Raw genomic sequence first — 17,654 nt, forward strand, 5'->3', positions numbered from 1 at the left:
ACCTGTTCTCCATCTAGGGCACATCCCTCAGCATATAGCTGTTTCACCAGCTCCTTTCTCCCTTTGAACTGTCTCCCATTTGAAAGAGGTTCATGGGCCCCAGCCAATGTTACTTTGAGAATTATTTAAACACCATTAAATGATATTTGGGACAGGATCAGCATTATAACACATCCCAGTTTTCCAACTGATTCTCATGCAATAGTAGTTTTGAGGTCATTTATGGAAGGTGGAGATATTTATAGAGCACAGCAAGAGGGTCTGTAGACAGTGATTCTTGTTATAACCTGAATTCCCTAATCCCCAATATTGTGCCCATTGTGAAATACATTAAATTCTGGCAACTGAATAATGTTTTACTGTTTCAGCATATTTATTTAATAGAATGTCAGCAATGTCACCTCCCCACATGGTCAGTGTAATAAGGCCTGTTCCCCAGCCATATGTCGCTGAGGTAGCTATTTCTGCCAGTTCACCCTGCTGTGAAATACAACCTCTGTGTCCAGGCCAGGAAGGGCAAAACTAAACCAGGCTTTGCTCTGGCTCAGTTGTGCACTGATCTCAGCCAGGAAGGGCTGCTGCAAAGGATAAAGGCAGAGTGGTGATGCTGCCCGTAGTTGAGTGCCCCAGCAAAAGCTGGTATCTTCAGCCAGGGAGAGAAGGAAACTCATCTACCCCTTGAAAAGAATATTGAATCCAAGAGAGGGGGAACATATAAGAGGTCTGCCTGTATTTCAGTGAATAAGTACTCAGTCAATCTATGCAACAGACTCCCCAGGGAGATAGTGGAAGCAGTTAGTGTTGCTTAATTCAAATGCAAGTTAGATTTCAGAAAGTAACATTTTGGGATACAGTATAGAAGTAATTTGAGACATGACAATTTAAGTGTAGCAGTTTGTGAAGAACAGGTACTGGACCCAAGGTTTCCAAAATTCTCCACCACTGGGGTTTCCTCACTTCATGTCTGAGTTTGTTGTGGAATAATTAAGTAATCCCAACAATCACTTAACAACTCCATTATTATTATAAAAGCAAAATACTGATGCTGGAAATACTCAACTCTGCTTCTCTCTGCACAGATGCTGCCAGACCTGCTGAGTATTTCCAGCATTTCTTGTTTTTATTCCATTATGTAGACAGTGAATTAGATGGACCCTGATCTTTTTTCATCTAGCAATTCTCATGTTTGATTTTGCACATTAACAATGTTCTAATACAAGAATGTGGACATGCAGACCTTTACTGAGGATGTAGGTGATGCCAGTTTAGGTTGTGGTTGTAATGGTATGTGCACTCACACAAACTATTCCTAGCAACCTGTGTAGAAAGTAATACATTCGACTCGCTGTGTTCGATGGCTGCCACCAGAGGAAGATTGGAGTTTGAACCTTTCTGTATTAAACACACACAATAGACACTGCTTGCTCTTCTCTCCATCAGCTCCTGACCGTTTCTGGTCTGGCTGGAAACCCACAGCAGGCTGAAGAGGATTGAAACAAGACCTTCTGGTGTACACAGTTCGCTACAAGACTGCATTTACATAGTGGAGGAGATGACAAACACCAACACTGGCTTCACATAATTGGGTTACACAATTTTCCTCAGGTTTAGTGATGGCACAGAAATGCAGACAACAGTTTTCACCAACCCAGAAATACTAATCTTTTCTTAAAGACTGTATGTACAACTTCACACCACCTTCCCACATCACCCCTACTGTCTCAGTAAAATGAAAAACAAAACTTCATACAAAGTTTCAAACAGACTCAGTGATGTTAAGTAAAAGGTTTTATAATACAGTTTTAAACAAAGTAAGTGGCCATCATAAAAAGCAATACTGCAACTTACACAACACTAACACCAGGACCCACATCACTCAGCCCCAGGAACACTGGGGGTCTGACCCAGTCTCTCACGTAGCTCTTCCTCAGAGCAGACTCTGTCTTCCTGCCTCACTCCACTGCAGACACCTGCCCTCCCCTTCACCTGTGTACACATCCCTTCCCCATCCCAGTGACTGAGGTCAGGCTAGAGAATGGATGGTGCTGAAATCAGCTGCTTAACCCCAGACTGGGATTGCTGCTGATCTGCAGCACATCTGGCATCTTCCCAAACTGACCATTACTCACTTGAATGTAGATCAGTGTATGCAAGCTATTAGACCATGGGGGGAGGCAACACACACACACTCTTTCTCTCTCCCACACACACACACACACACACACACATACAGTACTCCTGAAAAGGTTAAAAACTGAGGGTGGGGAAATTAATTGCTAAGATCAGCTGGGCTGTTGTGCTGTGACCAGCTGCTCCTTTCAAATGCAGTGTTATTGGCCCTCGAGACACCCCACCTCCATTACCACACAGTCATAGTCATAGAGTTAATCAGTTTAAGTTTGGAGGACTGAAATTGTTTTTTTAAATTAATAAAACAGTTCTTCTGCTGTGTACAAGTCCCAGTGAGATTATGCAGCTCAGGACAGCTGCTTGCCTCCACACAGCAAAGAGGCCAAAAATTTCCCTCAGTGCTTTTTGTGCATTCCAGCAGCATGTCACTGAGAGGAATCCTGCTGCTATTTTGCAGCCTCTCGGTTCTCACTTGGTTGTAGAATATGGCACAGGAAGAGTTGGGTCTCAAAGGGGTACAGGGCACAAAATTGCAGATTACACTTTGCCAATACAATGGAGAAGCAGCAACTCCTACCGGGGAACTGCAGAGATTTTAAATTTACTGTTCATCAGTTGTTATGGCAACTAGCTATTCCATAGCACTGAGTCACTAGCAGTTGTTGGATTTCAGTCATATTTAACTTCACTGTGTACCCTCGAACAGTTCCCACAGGGCCATTACTGTTACAGTTAGCGGGTGCACTCAGGGTAAACAGCTCACCAATCTAGACCAACATCCCTTATTGTGCAGGACATGGGGGTCCCTACAGAAACAAGTCCAACACCAGCCACTTGGAATCTCAGCCGTGACCCATGCTATAGCTTCATTGCCCTCACCAACTAGGATTCACCACTCTCTCTCAGGAATCTCCATCTCTCATGGGGATGGTGGGGAGGGGGGTGGTGATATGTCGTCGCACCCAGCAGCAGACCACCCTCTCCAGTCACTGAGTGACACTTATCGATGGGGCACCCAGGGAAAGAGTCAGACTGAAGGGGACAACAGATTGTGCTGACTAAGTTATGGGAAGAATGTTTTGTTTTATCACTTCCCCTCTGATTAAAGCCCTGTCATAACACATTCAACAATCACTTTCATTCAGATTAAATGTACAATTGTTCCCAAATCCCAGCACTGGCCATTTCCTGGATTCTGGGTCAGTGGAAATCCTTTGGAAAGCTAAAGGAAGCAGTAAGTTTGGTTGCAGAGCTAAAGTTCATTCTGACATTTGGTAGGGCCCAGGCAAACAGAGCACTGAGCAGCACCAGACAGCAGTTTACTGCCAGGCGGGGTGGAGAATTTCACTATAAGCACTGGCCAGCAATTACTGTAACATCTGGTCTACAAGTAGTAGCAGCCTCATAGATCTTTCTCTTTTGCCCTCTAACACACAGGGGTACAAAAGAGTGTTTACTGAAATGGCACCTGAAAATGCATGAGCATTCTACAAGCTTATGAGGGATATACTGAAATTTACAGTAATTCTGGAGCAGGAAATTCAATCTGAGGCATGATGGAAAGCAGGGGGAAGAAAATGAGAGATTTTCAAAGGGATTATCTGGGGCAGAGACTGTAGCTCCGACTGGCAGATTGTTGTATAGCCTGGTGCACAAACTTCATGTAAATAATACAGACCTCAGCTCTGAAAAAGAACGAACCTTCAGGCAAGCCTGCAGAGATCCAGGCTTGTAATTCCCCCATCTCCACCCTCACCCACAGAAATGGAAATAGGGCCAACATCTTCTATACAAGTACAAACACACAATCGGTATTTACAAACAAGAACCATCACAAACGCTTCCCCTATAAAATAATGCTGCACATAGTTAGAAATCAAGGTGAAATCAGCGGAGAGTTCATTACAAACTCCAACCAATTAATAAACGCATCTAAATGCAGATAAAAACATAATGAGAATAGTACCTTGGTGTTTGCAGAGTGCTAGACTGTAGACAGTTATTAACAGAAATGGTGGGAGCTGGCACCGCCAGCATCAACACAAAGCAAACGAACAGCTGTGCGGCAGCTGTACATGGGGAGATGCGCACTGGCCAGCTTTACACAGGGGAGATGTATACTCGCCAGCTGCCTCACTGTCGGTCTATCACTGGGCTGCTCTCTAGCCATCCTGCAGATCACCGTATGCTTCATGAATGTGACAACACCGCCCTCTATCCAATACTGTGCATCTCTCACTATGGGCAGGAACCGCACAGCACTGACAGAATTCAGCGATAATCACTGAGAAACACTTAATACACAGGCCCTCATCATTACCGCTTGGTGGGGGGGTGGCGGGCGGGGGGGAAGAGATGTGCCCCTGCCCCAGCCACCAGGGAGCACGCAGTGAAGGGAACATGTCGAGCCACAAAGGATGTATTTGCTGGTATCAGCCACTAACAGCTGAACTGGATACAGCAGAATCAGGCAGGAGTAGCTCACAGCCCTTGACTGGCAGTGCAGGTGAATGAAAGGCAGAGGCTCAAGAACTCCAGGCCTGTGTTGCAGGGATCCCACTGAGCCCAGTGTTGCTGGTTCAGACATGTGCTGCCCAAGATCCAGGGCTGCTTTGCATCTAATATCAGCGCCTGCCGCCCAGCGAGAGAGATTACAAAGGATATTTGGATATTAGGAATAAAATCTGAGTAATTTCTCAGTCCATCACAACTGTCACTATCCATGGCAGTAAGGCTCCACCAATGGACCAATCAAGTTGCTAAGAAAAAATAGGCACTAAAGCAGTGATGTTAGCCCTTGGGATCAAAGTTCATCACTTCCCAGACTTCATGTAGGAGGGAATTGCTCCACGGGCAGTCAGCCCCTCAAATCGTTTGTAGGTGTAGTTGATGAAGACCCAGTCCTTATTCTTGTAGTCTGTCTCTGAGTGGTTACTCACTGCAACTGGAGGGAAGGAGAATGAGAGGAGCAAATCTAAACACAGGAGAATGCTTTGAGAACATAGCTGCTTAATTCATACAATCGACAAGATCCAGCAAAGGCCCTCCCCTTCCCATAAAAGTGGCTGCTCCCAATCTGATACAGCTCCAATCAGTAAGCTCCAGTTAACAGCTCCACTCCACATAACACACGTACCCCCATTACAGGAGTTATATCAAGCAGGACCACAGCCAGATTACTGTGTGCAGTGTTGTCACTGGATTTATTTGGTGTAAATACTTGACAGGAATAATTCATTAAGCCGATACAATTAAGCTGATGCGGGACATCTATAACATGGTCAATTTAGAGGACGGGTGCCCTCGGGTACTTGCAGAAGCACCAGCCTGGCAGAGGGCAGTTCACCCACTAGAGACTACTTCAAAACAAGCTTGAGTAGCTCAGTGAGATAAGCCAGCAGGTGAGCTGGTGTATGATCTGTGGAACTATTACTGGAGATAGCTCTGCCCACTGTGGGGGGGCACATCGCTCACCTGCACTTCCCTTAAACAGCTCTAAAAGGAAGCACAGATTCAGTACTTTTTCTATTTGATGCTCTTCACAGTTCGAGTAGATGCAATGCGAGGATTTACCCAGTGATTTAACAATCCCAGTGTGAGGAGTTACCCAGTGATTTAACACTCCCGGCGTGAGGATTTACCCAGTGATTTAACACTCCCGGCGTGAGGATTTACCCAGTGATTTAACAATCCCAGTGTGAGGATTTACCCAGTGATTTAACAATCCCAGTGTGAGGATTTACCCAGTGATTTAACACTCCCGGCGTGAGGATTTACCCAATGATTTAACACTCGCGGTGTGAGGATTTACCCAGTGATTTAACACTCGCGGTGTGAGGATTTACCCAGTGATTTAACACTCCCAGCATGAGGATTTACCCAGTGATTTAACACTCGCGGTGTGAGGATTTACCCAGTGATTTAACACTCGTGGTGTGAGGATTTACCCAGTGATTTAACACTCCCGGCGTGAGGATTTACCCAATGATTTAACACTCCCGGCGTGAGGATTTACCCAACGATTTAACACTCCCGGTGTGAGGATTTACCCAGTGATTTAACACTCCCGGCGTGAGGATTTACCCAGTGATTTAACACTCGTGGTGTGAGGATTTACCCAGTGATTTAACAATCCCAGCGTGAGGATTTACCCAGTGATTTAACACTCCCGGCGTGAGGATTTACCCAGTGATTTAACACTCCCGGCGTGAGGATTTACCCAGTGATTTAACACTCCCGGCGTGAGGATTTACCCAGTGATTTAACACTCCCGGCGTGAGGATTTACCCAGTGATTTAACAATCCCAGTGTGAGGATTTACCCAGTGATTTAACAATCCCAGTGTGAGGATTTACCCAGTGATTTAACACTCCCGGCGTGAGGATTTACCCAATGATTTAACACTCGCGGTGTGAGGATTTACCCAGTGATTTAACACTCGCGGTGTGAGGATTTACCCAGTGATTTAACACTCCCAGCATGAGGATTTACCCAGTGATTTAACACTCGCGGTGTGAGGATTTACCCAGTGATTTAACACTCGTGGTGTGAGGATTTACCCAGTGATTTAACACTCCCGGCGTGAGGATTTACCCAATGATTTAACACTCCCGGCGTGAGGATTTACCCAACGATTTAACACTCCCGGTGTGAGGATTTACCCAGTGATTTAACACTCCCGGCGTGAGGATTTACCCAGTGATTTAACACTCGTGGTGTGAGGATTTACCCAGTGATTTAACAATCCCAGCGTGAGGATTTACCCAGTGATTTAACACTCCCGGCGTGAGGATTTACCCAGTGATTTAACACTCCCGGCGTGAGGATTTACCCAGTGATTTAACACTCCCGGCGTGAGGATTTACCCAGTGATTTAACACTCCCGGCGTGAGGATTTACCCAGTGATTTAACAATCCCAGCATGAGGATTTACCCAGTGATTTAACAATCCCAGTGTGAGGATTTACCCAGTGATTTCACATGCCTGAAATCCCAGTGGCAACACTGATTGGACAAAGAACCAAACTGTGAGTTGCAGAACCAGAAGTTGACAGAAGTTAGTTGCATTTAAATAAATCACCATCACCATTAACTGGCTGTTACTTAGACGCAGAGATGTTAGAAGCAGTTGAAGTTGCTGGGCGAGTTAGGAGGACACACACTGATACCAGATGGCACCCAGACAATTACACTCTCACTGGCCTCTGTACGTTACGAGTGGTCATTGAATCACTTCCTTGTTTCTCCTTTCACAATACATAGTATTCCCAAACCAAAGGGTCTGGGTGGGCCAGTGGCTGATGCCCTTCCCTCCACCACCCTCACACCTGCCATTGTTCCTTCCTGAGCAATACCTGCCACTCCAGTTGCCAGTCCAGATCAGAGGACCAGCACATAACAATGCTGCACTCCAGCACCATTCCCTCCCCCAGTGCACCAGCGCTGCCATGGGTTTGGTTCACTGCTTGCTGTCCCCCTCTAGTCTGAATCATTTAATGCGATTTGCCCCTCCCTCTGGGACTTTTCCTGCCACAGGTCCAACTGTTTAGTGTAAATGTGCTGAGAGCTCCCTGATGGCACAGTCTGTTAATGGCAGTGAGCAGCCAACCCTGACAGAGCAGGGGGGCCCCAGGTTTGATCCCTGGCCTCTGGTGAGGTGGCTGGTTCTTTCAATTAGGATGATACAATTAGCTCCAGTGACTGGTAGGGGGAGTGGGTAACATCAACTCAGTCAGGCATTTCCCAGCAAGACTGAGCAAGCACCTCCAATAGGAGGGGAGCTGAGGAGAGGGGGGGGGGGGGGGGGGAGGAGAGCAGTGGAGACATTTTGGAAACTAAAGCAATCACTCAATTCAGGGGGGCTGGACTAAGAGGATATCCGCAGTGTCAAGAGATTAACAAGTGGAAAGGTCACAGAGGAGCTGAGGGAAGGGAGAGGGGACAGCCCCACACTAACTAGAATTGGTAAGGGTCAGTAGATAGCTCCTACACCTTAGAGACCAGAGAAACAAAGAGGTTATCAAATGGATGCCCCACATGAAGCCAGCTCTGCAGTAAAGTATAGGACCAGTAGATTTTAGTAAGGGTTGAGGGGAATAAAATGCTGGTTACCTGTCTTAGAGGACAGACACTTCTTACCACTACTTTCTAGCCCTGCCTGTGACACTCCTGGAGAAGAATAGCAGAAAACACTGCATCATATTCGAATACTTCAGCTTCATGTAAACACAGCAACTCCAGCATGGGAAATCAGGAGAGGAACAGCAAGTGCAAACACTATTTACTGCAGCTGCAAGCAGAATGTTGGGCAACACACGGACCTCTTTATCAGGCACAGACATCACTCTAAAAACCATAACTGAGCTCATTGATGGGGCAATAGGCAATGTTTTAATTAATAATTAATGATCTGGAAAGCACTGCCACAGGCAGATATTTTAGGAACTTCCAAAAAAGGAATTGGATAAATACTTGAAGTGGAAAAATATACTGGGCTATGGGGAAAAAGGGGTAGCTGGACTAGTTGCATAGCTTTTTCATAGAGCTGGCACAGAAATGACGGGCCAAATGGCCTCCTGCATTGCACAATTCTAACAAAATGGGATTAGTATGGTCACGCAGACACCCTCTCACATGGAAGTGGGGGTTGATTTTAGTAATGTTTGCAAAAGCTGTCCCACCTCCCTCTAGTCAACAGGCGGGTCACTCACTTTCACAGGCACTGCCTGGGATACTGAGTCTCAGTGTTGAGTGCCTGGGACTAGGAAGCATGTAATGAGAACATACATCAAAACTGGTGGCTCCATCAGAGCAGTAAAAATGCTGTCTCACTTTTAATGCTTTTAAAACATTTGCAAAGGAAATCCTGCTCAGTTGCAGGCTGGTCAAATATCGACACTGCCAAGATAAAGCAATGCGTACAGCTGCATTAAATCAGTTTTCAACTTGAAATTGCCCTTCGTCTTCAAGAAGCACGGTGCCTGCTCTATCCCCTCCTTCTCGCGTGCGCTTTCACCTTACTGGCACACATTCCTTTTGTCCGAGGTTAGAGCACCTCAGCCTGGGTCTGGTGGGGGGCGGGGGGGGCGCTGGTAAGAAGCCAGCCAGGGTCCCCGCTCCACAGTCACTATTCAACAGCCCCAACTAGAAAGTGCATGAGGGGGGGGGGGGGCAGGTGGAATCAGCCTCAGCTGACTTCATGGAGATAGTTGGACATGAAGCTTATCTCAAACATCAAGTTCTTCAAAGGGATTCTCAGTGACAAACCCAGGTTGCATATCTAACCCATTACCCAATAAAACGGTCTAACGGACAGACCTGGATTGTGTATTCCAACACATTACCCACCAGAAATATCTAATCTATAACAAACACCTTTAATTAATTAATTAATGTTTTGATAAGGCAGGAGCCTATACTCCAAAAGATTCAGTATCAATCTGATAGTTAACTAACTCCTGCCCTGAAGCTGCACAGTGTCCTTACCTGGCTGCAAAATATCCGAATCGGGAAATTCATCGAAGTTAGACGTATCGTCAATACTCTTTATTTCAATGGAGATAGCTGCTGGCCTCTCCCTGACACACAAGAGATTGGATTAGAAACTGGTAACTGCTGGACAAAAGAGTTAAACAATTGGAGGCAGAAGGTAGCAGGATACACAGGGAGAACAACAGGGCATTAAGCTTCAGTGGACATGTGGCAGCTTCATTATACAGGGCACAGAAAACACCAGCAGCTTGTGGGGATAGGTGACCCTACCGGACGCACCAGCAGCCTGCAGGGCATCAGCATACCACTTCCGACACACCAGCAGCCTACGGGAGAACAGCGTACCACTCACGACACAACAGCAGCCTGCAGGGTATCAGCGTACTACTCCCAACACCAGCAGCCTGTGGGAAAGCAGTGCATCGCACTGCACCAGTCTGTGGGGAACAGTCTAACATATCCCCCACACCAGCGCCCTCTGGGTGGGTAGAGGTGGTGCAGTGTACAAAAAGGAAGCCAAATGCTTCTCCACAGAGTGAAGACAGACAGTGGCAGGAAAGCCACAGGCAAATATGCTCTTCAATAAAGCAGGCAAGAGCTGCACAGAGTATGGGGCAGAATGAAAAACACACTAACTATCTAACGACAGGCATCTCCCGATCTGGGCCTCCCCATAGGAATCACTCTCTTACCTGATGTGCTCCCAGTCAACACATTCAAAGAATGGGTTGTTCTTCACATCTTCCACTCCACTGGCCCCAATTCTGGTCTCCGATTCGCAGCAGAACCTAGAGGGTCATAGATTAGAGCAGAGTGAGCGGAGGTGTACAAACACAACCCAGGTCAGGCCCCTAGAGCAAGGGGTGCAGCTGCAATAACCGCTCGGCTGAAAGGATCTCATACTCTAGCAAGTTCAGTCTTTTCTTGCTGGAGTTCAGATCCACAGGCAACAGCACCTATTCCATATCTCAACATGCTGGGTTATTGAACTACAAGAGGCATCACAGTCAGGTCCACACCTGCGCTTACTTGACATCTACACATGTGCATTGTCCAGCAGGGGTCAACAAGAAGCCATCAGGACTGGGGACCCTGTCCCAGCCAAGCCCAGACACAGAGGCAAACTATGGTGACATTAAAGCTAGGCCCCAGGCATCATCAGATTAAGACAGGAGGTTGACACTGGCACCACTGGTTCCCATAGTGAACCATGTGTTCTACCAGAGAACAAAGGATGGGCAATTAGACCTAAACTCATCAAGAGGCTGGCACTGGACACAAGCTGGTCAGCGTAGTTGTACATAATGATATAGCCACAGACCAGTTCCAGGATATTTCTGCTCACTGCATATGGCAATTTCAGTTACAGACACACCAGGGCATGTGTTAGATACACAGTAAAGCTCCCTCCACACTGTGGCAGGTGTGGGTTGCCAGCCAGAATGGTGCGCAGTTGATGCCCCAATGTTATTTTCTATACTCTTTACCTCAGAATTAAGTCTTTGGCTTTCTCTGAAATGGGAACCTCCGGTGGGAATGTGAGGGTCTCCCGCCAATTCATCACTTTCTTATATGTCTCTTGAGGTGTCTCTGAACAAAAAGGTGGGTAACCTGAAAGGAAACAATAAGCAAGAATTGAAGGCAGAACCTTGCCCATGGGATGAAATGAGTTCAGACGGCGTGCAGCTTGCAGGATGTGTACAAAGGCCACACTGACCTCTCTGGGGTGGCCCTCAATCTACTTATCCCCAACAGAAAGGACGTGCTCAGTCTCAGTCTCCTGAAGCAGCAGGCTGTACAGTCCACCAAATGTAACAACAAAATGGTTAAACAGGCAGCTGAACCTTTCCTGTACCGCACACACACCTCCCACCGCAGTCACCGTGTGCCGGTACCGCACACACACCTCCCACCGCAGTCACCGTGTGCCGGTACCGCACACACACCTCCCACCGCAGTCACCGTGTGCCGGTACCGCACACACACCTCCCACCGCAGTCACCGTGTGCCGGTATCGCACACACACCTCCCACCGCAGTCACCGTGTGCCGGTATCGCACACACACCTCCCACCGCAGTCACCGTGTGCCGGTACCGCACACACACCATCCACCATTCTCAGTGTCCCTGATATTCACATACATCATCTATCAGTCACAGTGCACTGTAATTGATGCTCTGTCTGGGCAGCTATATCCCATGAATGAAGCAAACGTCCAGAAAAGGAAACAAATTCTCTCTCCATGCCCAGCCAATTGGTCACACACTGTAGACAGGAGCAACCTTACCGATCAGCATCTCATACATGATGACCCCGAGTGACCACCAGTCGCAAAGTTTGTTGTAACCGGTCTGCATAAACACCTCAGGCGCAATGTAATCTGGGGTCCCCACAGTGGAGAAGGCCTGAAGGCAAGGACGAGATAAAAGAAAGAACCATTAGGGAATTTGGGATCGCAACTAAAAACTTGCGATACTTTCATATTAATGTGCATTGGCCACAAGCCACGTAACATGGTCCAGTTTCACAAGCTCCCGGGACACACAGGTGTCATTAGAATGCAGACAAGACGTTTGACAGGTTGTTTCATCTGCATTCTTGTGTCAGTACATAAATTAAAAAGAAGCTCAGTCACTGAACACAAACACAGAACACATCACAGGTCAGTAGGCCAGTAATCCACCTTTCCCCAGTAATGGGGCCTCCCTCACACAAAGAAGTACGCCAAACAAATTCAGGAGGCTTCACCACTGACTCGCCAAAGGCCTTGTCCTCTGCTAAACATTTAGTAAATGCGTGGAGGCATGCATGTACCTGCACATACCGTTAATCAGAGTCTACCATATAGCATGGTAAGACTGCCCTCCTCTGCCACAGGCCATTTCCTCAAAGTTGGCAGAGTAAAATGCTGTAATTTTGATGAGCCAGTGCTGTCACCGATTTGCTACATCTTGCAGCAACAAATTGTTGAGACTGCCTAAATTGCCCTGAGTTTGACAAGCATTTATACAACACGCACAAGGTCCAATTCAGATCAGTGCGAAGGCGATTGCGAGATGAGAGCTTCCGGGCAAAATTAAACTGGGAAGGGACTTTTGGATAGAATGTCTGCAGTTTTGAGGGCCAGCGAGCACAGCTGCCGTAGAGTGCAGGTCAGTGACTTTGAACCAAAACTAACAAGGCATTTTCCCTATTAAAAAAAAGCTAAAGCTCTCACAAAATAGTTCCAATGGTGAGTACATTATTGGAGAAACTTCAAAATAGGGCCTTACGAAGGCCTGACTGGGCACTATAGCTAAACAGGACTGTGGGTGAGCTCCTAGCAAACCAAACAACAACTGCAATACACACCCAAATTGAATTCAGAGTTAAACCATGAATTCTATAGGCAGTCACCAGTCCCCTGGACTGAGTTCCTGCAAGGTGTGATTAATTGATAACCTGGCAAAATGAAATCAATTAATTGGGTGAACAAGCAGGGGGGGGCGATGGCCCTGGGGTTTATACCAGCTGGGAGAAGATCAGATGCAGCACCAGTGACCTGCCTCACGGTGTTTCTGTGTGCGCTCAGAGCCCAGCGAGTGAGACAATATTGACAGTGTGGAGGCAGTAAAGAACAAATCTTTGTGGTTTTAAAGGTTACAGTTCAGATTGAAATGATTATCGCCTGGGATTCCATTCAGTTCTTTTATCAAATAGTTCGACCTCCCACATACTAACAGCACTATTTCTACCCTCCTCCTCACTGACAACAGCAATTCTGACTGGGAGCTGTAGGGGTACACTCTGGGGATGAGGGTGCAGCCCTCAGTCAGTATAAACAGCGCTGGGGTCAATCACTATTAATGCTACCCCCTCATTCCCCCACTTCCTGGTCACACTCACCACAGCAAGTACCTGTACTCACCAGCTGTCGCCGGTTCCTCTTCCAGGTCTCTGCTTTCCGCTTCGAGTTCATGTTCTGAAAAGCTAAGAGGGGGCATAGTTTAGTAGACACATCAGATCATCACAAAGCATTAAGGCAGCAAAACTGCGGTTTAATCTCTCCAGTACCACAGGTTAAAGACATGACACACCAGATTGGTGATGGCCCAGATGCTGAAGGCATTGCCAGCTGCTGGACTGAAGTCACACACAGCAAAACGGCCTGGGTTTGGTTCCTGTTTGACCCCATTCCAGCTGGGCACCAGTCACAGGTATAATAAAATAAAAGCAAAATACTGCAGATGCTGGAAATCTGAAATAAAGTCAAAAAGTGCTGGAAATACTCAGCAGGTCTGTCAGCGTCTGTGGAGAGAGAAGCAGAGTTAACGTTTCAGGTCAGTGACCCTTCATCAAAACTGGTCATAGGTGCTACCCAGGGTCCTGTGAAGAGGACAATCAGCCAGGTTCATGCTCCTCATCCCTACCCAGGGATGCCAGTGACTGTGCGGGTGTCAAACGACAGGCTGGGAGCTTCCGCTCCTTCCCTCAGCTCCACTTGCTCACACAGCCCGCCAACACTTCCCAGCCAAACTCATACAGGACCAATCTTCCTCTTTTTGCTAGGAAGGTGAGAAGAGATAATATGGACTAAATGGTACAATTTTAAAGGGGGTGGAGCAACAGCGACCTGCGGGTGTATGTGCACAAGTCTTTAAAGGTGGCTGGGCAAGCTAAGATAGCTTTAAAAAAAAAAAAGAGCTCCTTGGCTTTATTAATAGAGGCACAGGCCACAAAAGCTATGCTAAACCTCTATAAAATACTGGTTAGACGCCAGCTGTGGCCAATTCTGGGCATCATACTTTAGGGAGGATGTCAAAGCCCTAAAGAGGTTTATTAGAATGGGATAAAAGCAGATGCTGGAAATCTGAAATAAAAACAAAGTGCTGGAAATACTCAGCAGGTCTGCCAGCATCTGTGGAGAGAGAAGCAGAGTTCATGTAGGATATGACTTCTTCAGCACCAAGGAGTATTTCCAGCACTTTGTTTTTAATTATTAAAATGGGACTTCAGTTACATGGAGAAACTGGAGGTTTTCTCCTTCGAGCAGAGGTGGTTAAGGGGAGTTTTGATAGAGGTTTTCATGAAGGGTTTTGATAGGAGAAACAGTTTTCAGTGGCTGGATAGTCAGTAACTGGAGGACACAGATTTAAGGTCATTAGCAAAAGAACCAGAGGCGATGGGGAAAAACATATTCACAGCAAGGTGTGATCTGAAATGCACTGTCTGAAAGGGCAGATTCAGTAAGAACTTTCAAAAGGGGATTGCATAAATGCTTGAAGGAGAAAACTTGCAAGGCTATGCGGAAAGAGGGGAGGAGCAGGGCTAATTGGATAGCTCTTACAAACAGCCAGAACAGGCACAATGGGCCAAGTGGCCTCTTTCTGTGCTGTAACAGTCCATGATTCTATGAATGGCTCTTTGACAATCTGCTGGCATCCACAAAGCCATGGCCACTGAGAGTCAGCGCCTTCAGAGAGACTGAGAGGAAAAAAAACTCTGCTTTACATCACCTCCCACTGGCTACACTTTTCCACAACCGTCCACAATAACAGCTCTTCCCAAACCCCCATCCCATGTGTAAAACCACCATGAGTGTGCAAAAATTTGGAAAATGGAGTATAATGTGAGAAAATATGAACTTATCCATTTCGGCAGGAAGAATAGAAAAACAGCATATTATTTAAATGGAGAGAGATTGCACAACTCTGAGGTAGAGAGAGATCTGGTAAATGAATCACAAAAGGTTGGCATACAGTTACAGCAAGTGATTAGGAAGGCAAATGGAATGTTGCCGTTTATTGCAAGGGGAATGGAATATCTTATGAGGAAAGGTTGGGTCAGTATCCAATGGAGTTTAGAAGAATGAGAGGTGATCTTATTGAAACATATAAGATCCTGAGGGGATTTGACAGGGTGGATGCTGAAAGGATGTTTCCCCTTGTGGGAGAGACTAGAACTAGGGGACACAGTCTAAAAATAAAGGGATTGCCCATTTAAGACGGAGTTGAGAAATTATTTTCTCTGAGGGTTGAGAATCCTTGGAACTCTCATCCCCAGAGTGGTGGAGGCAGGGTCATTGAACATTTTTAAGGCAGAGGAAGATAAATCCTTGACTAACAAGGGAGCCAAAGGTTATCGGGGGAAGGCGGGAAAGTGGAGTTGAGGCCACAATCAGATCAGCTATGATCTTATTAAATGGCGGAGCAGGCACGAAGGGGCCGAATGTCCAACTCCTAATGCGTATGTTCATGTTCAGCCCATCGAGTTTGTGCCAGTTCTTGACTGAAATTAAACTCACTGCCCTGCTCTCTCTTTGCAGTCTGGATCCTACTCTGCTTCAAATATTTATCCAATTTTCCCTTGAAGGATGCAGCAGTCTCACCGTAATCAGTCTCTGTGGCAATGTATTCCATGTTCCAACAACCCTCTGTGCAAATAAACTTCTCCCAACTTCTCTCCTCACCTAGTGAGGACTTTAAGTTGATGTGTTGACTCACTGATTACCCAACTGGAGGAAAGAGTCTTTCCCCACTCACTAACCAAACCCTTAATGTTAAAATCTCTATTAAGTCGCCTCTTATTCTTCTCTGCCCCGTGGAAATAGTTCCAGTCTCTCAAGTCTCACCTCCTAACTATAGCTGCCCAGCCCTGCCATCATCCTGGGGAATCTACGCTGAACATTCTCTATGGTTTTAATGCCCAACTATAATGGAGTGCCAAAATTGTACACAATACTAACTGCTATCTAACCAGCATTCGATATTAATTCATCCAGAATTTCTAGCTGAGATATGCAAAAAAAAATTATTTCACCTTCCACCTTAATATTTAACTAGCAGGGTTTTGGAGCAGGATTCAAAGCAAATATAGTCTGGTTAAATCAAAGAGCAATTACACAGGCTCCGTACAGACCCCTGAGAAGTGAACCAACGTGTGAAGTCAAGAGTGACCCCTGCCGAAGTGGGAGCCCCCTATTGAACCAGATCCCGACAGGGAGTGGGGTCCCCTTGTCCAACCGGATCCTGGTGATGGAGTGGGGGCCTCTCCAACCAGATCTGGCAAGAGGAAGAGGGGCGCCAGTGTTTTGGTATGTCTCTTTCTGTCCTTAATCTCCAGACACAATCCACCGCTGTGGAAATATACCAGGCCACAAGACGAGTGCAGTCAGTCCCCTCTACTGTCCTGTGCAGGCACTGCCATTTCAAACTACCACTTTAAAAGGCTGGAGCCAAATGACAGGCAGCTCCAGGGCATTATCATGCAACCGGGTGGCTGATTCCGTACGTAACTGGTTAACTGCACCATCTACTCACTGAAATCGCTGGGCAAACTGTGACTGAGGTTGCGGTAGAATTCTGTCCTGTGAGCCTTCTTCAATCCCGTGCACAAGCCAAAGTCAGACAGCTTAACATGTCCCTGGAAAACACAAGGCAAAGATCACAACATCACTGCAGCATGAGGAACACTCCCGCAAACTGACAGTTTAAACAGATTGTGTGTAGTCCCAGCAACATGGAAAGAACAGTGGCATTTCAGACAGTGCAAAGACTTCAGCTAGATGAGGGGAGCTCTGAAACACCAGTCCACAAGATCCAGGAAACTGCTGCAGGGTTGAAGAGAAGATGATTGAAGCTTTCCTCGCATCTCCATTTTATTCCTTACTGCTGTCAGTTAAATATACTTTGTAACACTGGCTTCAAAAACATAAAAATGAACACATTACTGACTGAAAAAGCATATTACTGCTTTAGTGAAATCCAGGTGCGAAGGTGTCAGGGTCAGAGTGCATAACGGACTGAGCATGTGTCAGGGTCAGTGTGTGTAACGCAGTGTGAGCGTGTGTCAGGGTCGTTGTGTATAACGCAGTGTGAGCGTGTGTCAGGGTCGTTGTGTGTAACGTGAGCGTGTGTCAGGATCGGTGTGTGTAACGTGAGCGTGTGTCAGGGTCGGTGTGTGTAACGCAGTGTGAGCGTGTGTCAGGGACGGTGTGTGTAACGCAGTGTGAGCGTGTGTCAGGGTCGGCGTGTGTAACGCAGTGTGAGCGTGT

General features: G+C 46.7%; 1 protein-coding gene across 3 annotated transcripts in view; it reads right to left on the reverse strand.

Annotated features, from left to right (window-relative positions):
* Positions 1 to 1,775: 1,775 nt before the first annotated feature.
* The window catches only part of LOC137383783 (serine/threonine-protein kinase 38), a 96,539-nt gene continuing 80,660 nt past the window's right edge, over positions 1,776 to 17,654 (reverse strand). For 2 of the 3 annotated variants that reach the window (XM_068056975.1, XM_068056976.1), the window contains exons 8-15: positions 16,921 to 17,023; positions 13,530 to 13,591; positions 11,910 to 12,027; positions 11,109 to 11,232; positions 10,314 to 10,409; positions 9,616 to 9,707; positions 8,242 to 8,298; positions 1,776 to 5,074 (exon numbers count right to left, since the gene is read on the reverse strand). In XM_068056975.1, coding sequence (XP_067913076.1) covers positions 4,944 to 5,074; positions 8,242 to 8,298; positions 9,616 to 9,707; positions 10,314 to 10,409; positions 11,109 to 11,232; positions 11,910 to 12,027; positions 13,530 to 13,591; positions 16,921 to 17,023 — 783 coding nt within the window. In that variant the 3' untranslated portion in view covers positions 1,776 to 4,943. The remainder of the gene's footprint in view (positions 5,075 to 8,241; positions 8,299 to 9,615; positions 9,708 to 10,313; positions 10,410 to 11,108; positions 11,233 to 11,909; positions 12,028 to 13,529; positions 13,592 to 16,920; positions 17,024 to 17,654) is intronic. The other variant, XM_068056977.1, reaches the window with a different exon arrangement.

This window comes from Heterodontus francisci, chromosome 25, assembly GCF_036365525.1.
Source record: "Heterodontus francisci isolate sHetFra1 chromosome 25, sHetFra1.hap1, whole genome shotgun sequence".
In the NCBI taxonomy this organism is placed as follows: domain Eukaryota; kingdom Metazoa; phylum Chordata; class Chondrichthyes; order Heterodontiformes; family Heterodontidae; genus Heterodontus; species Heterodontus francisci.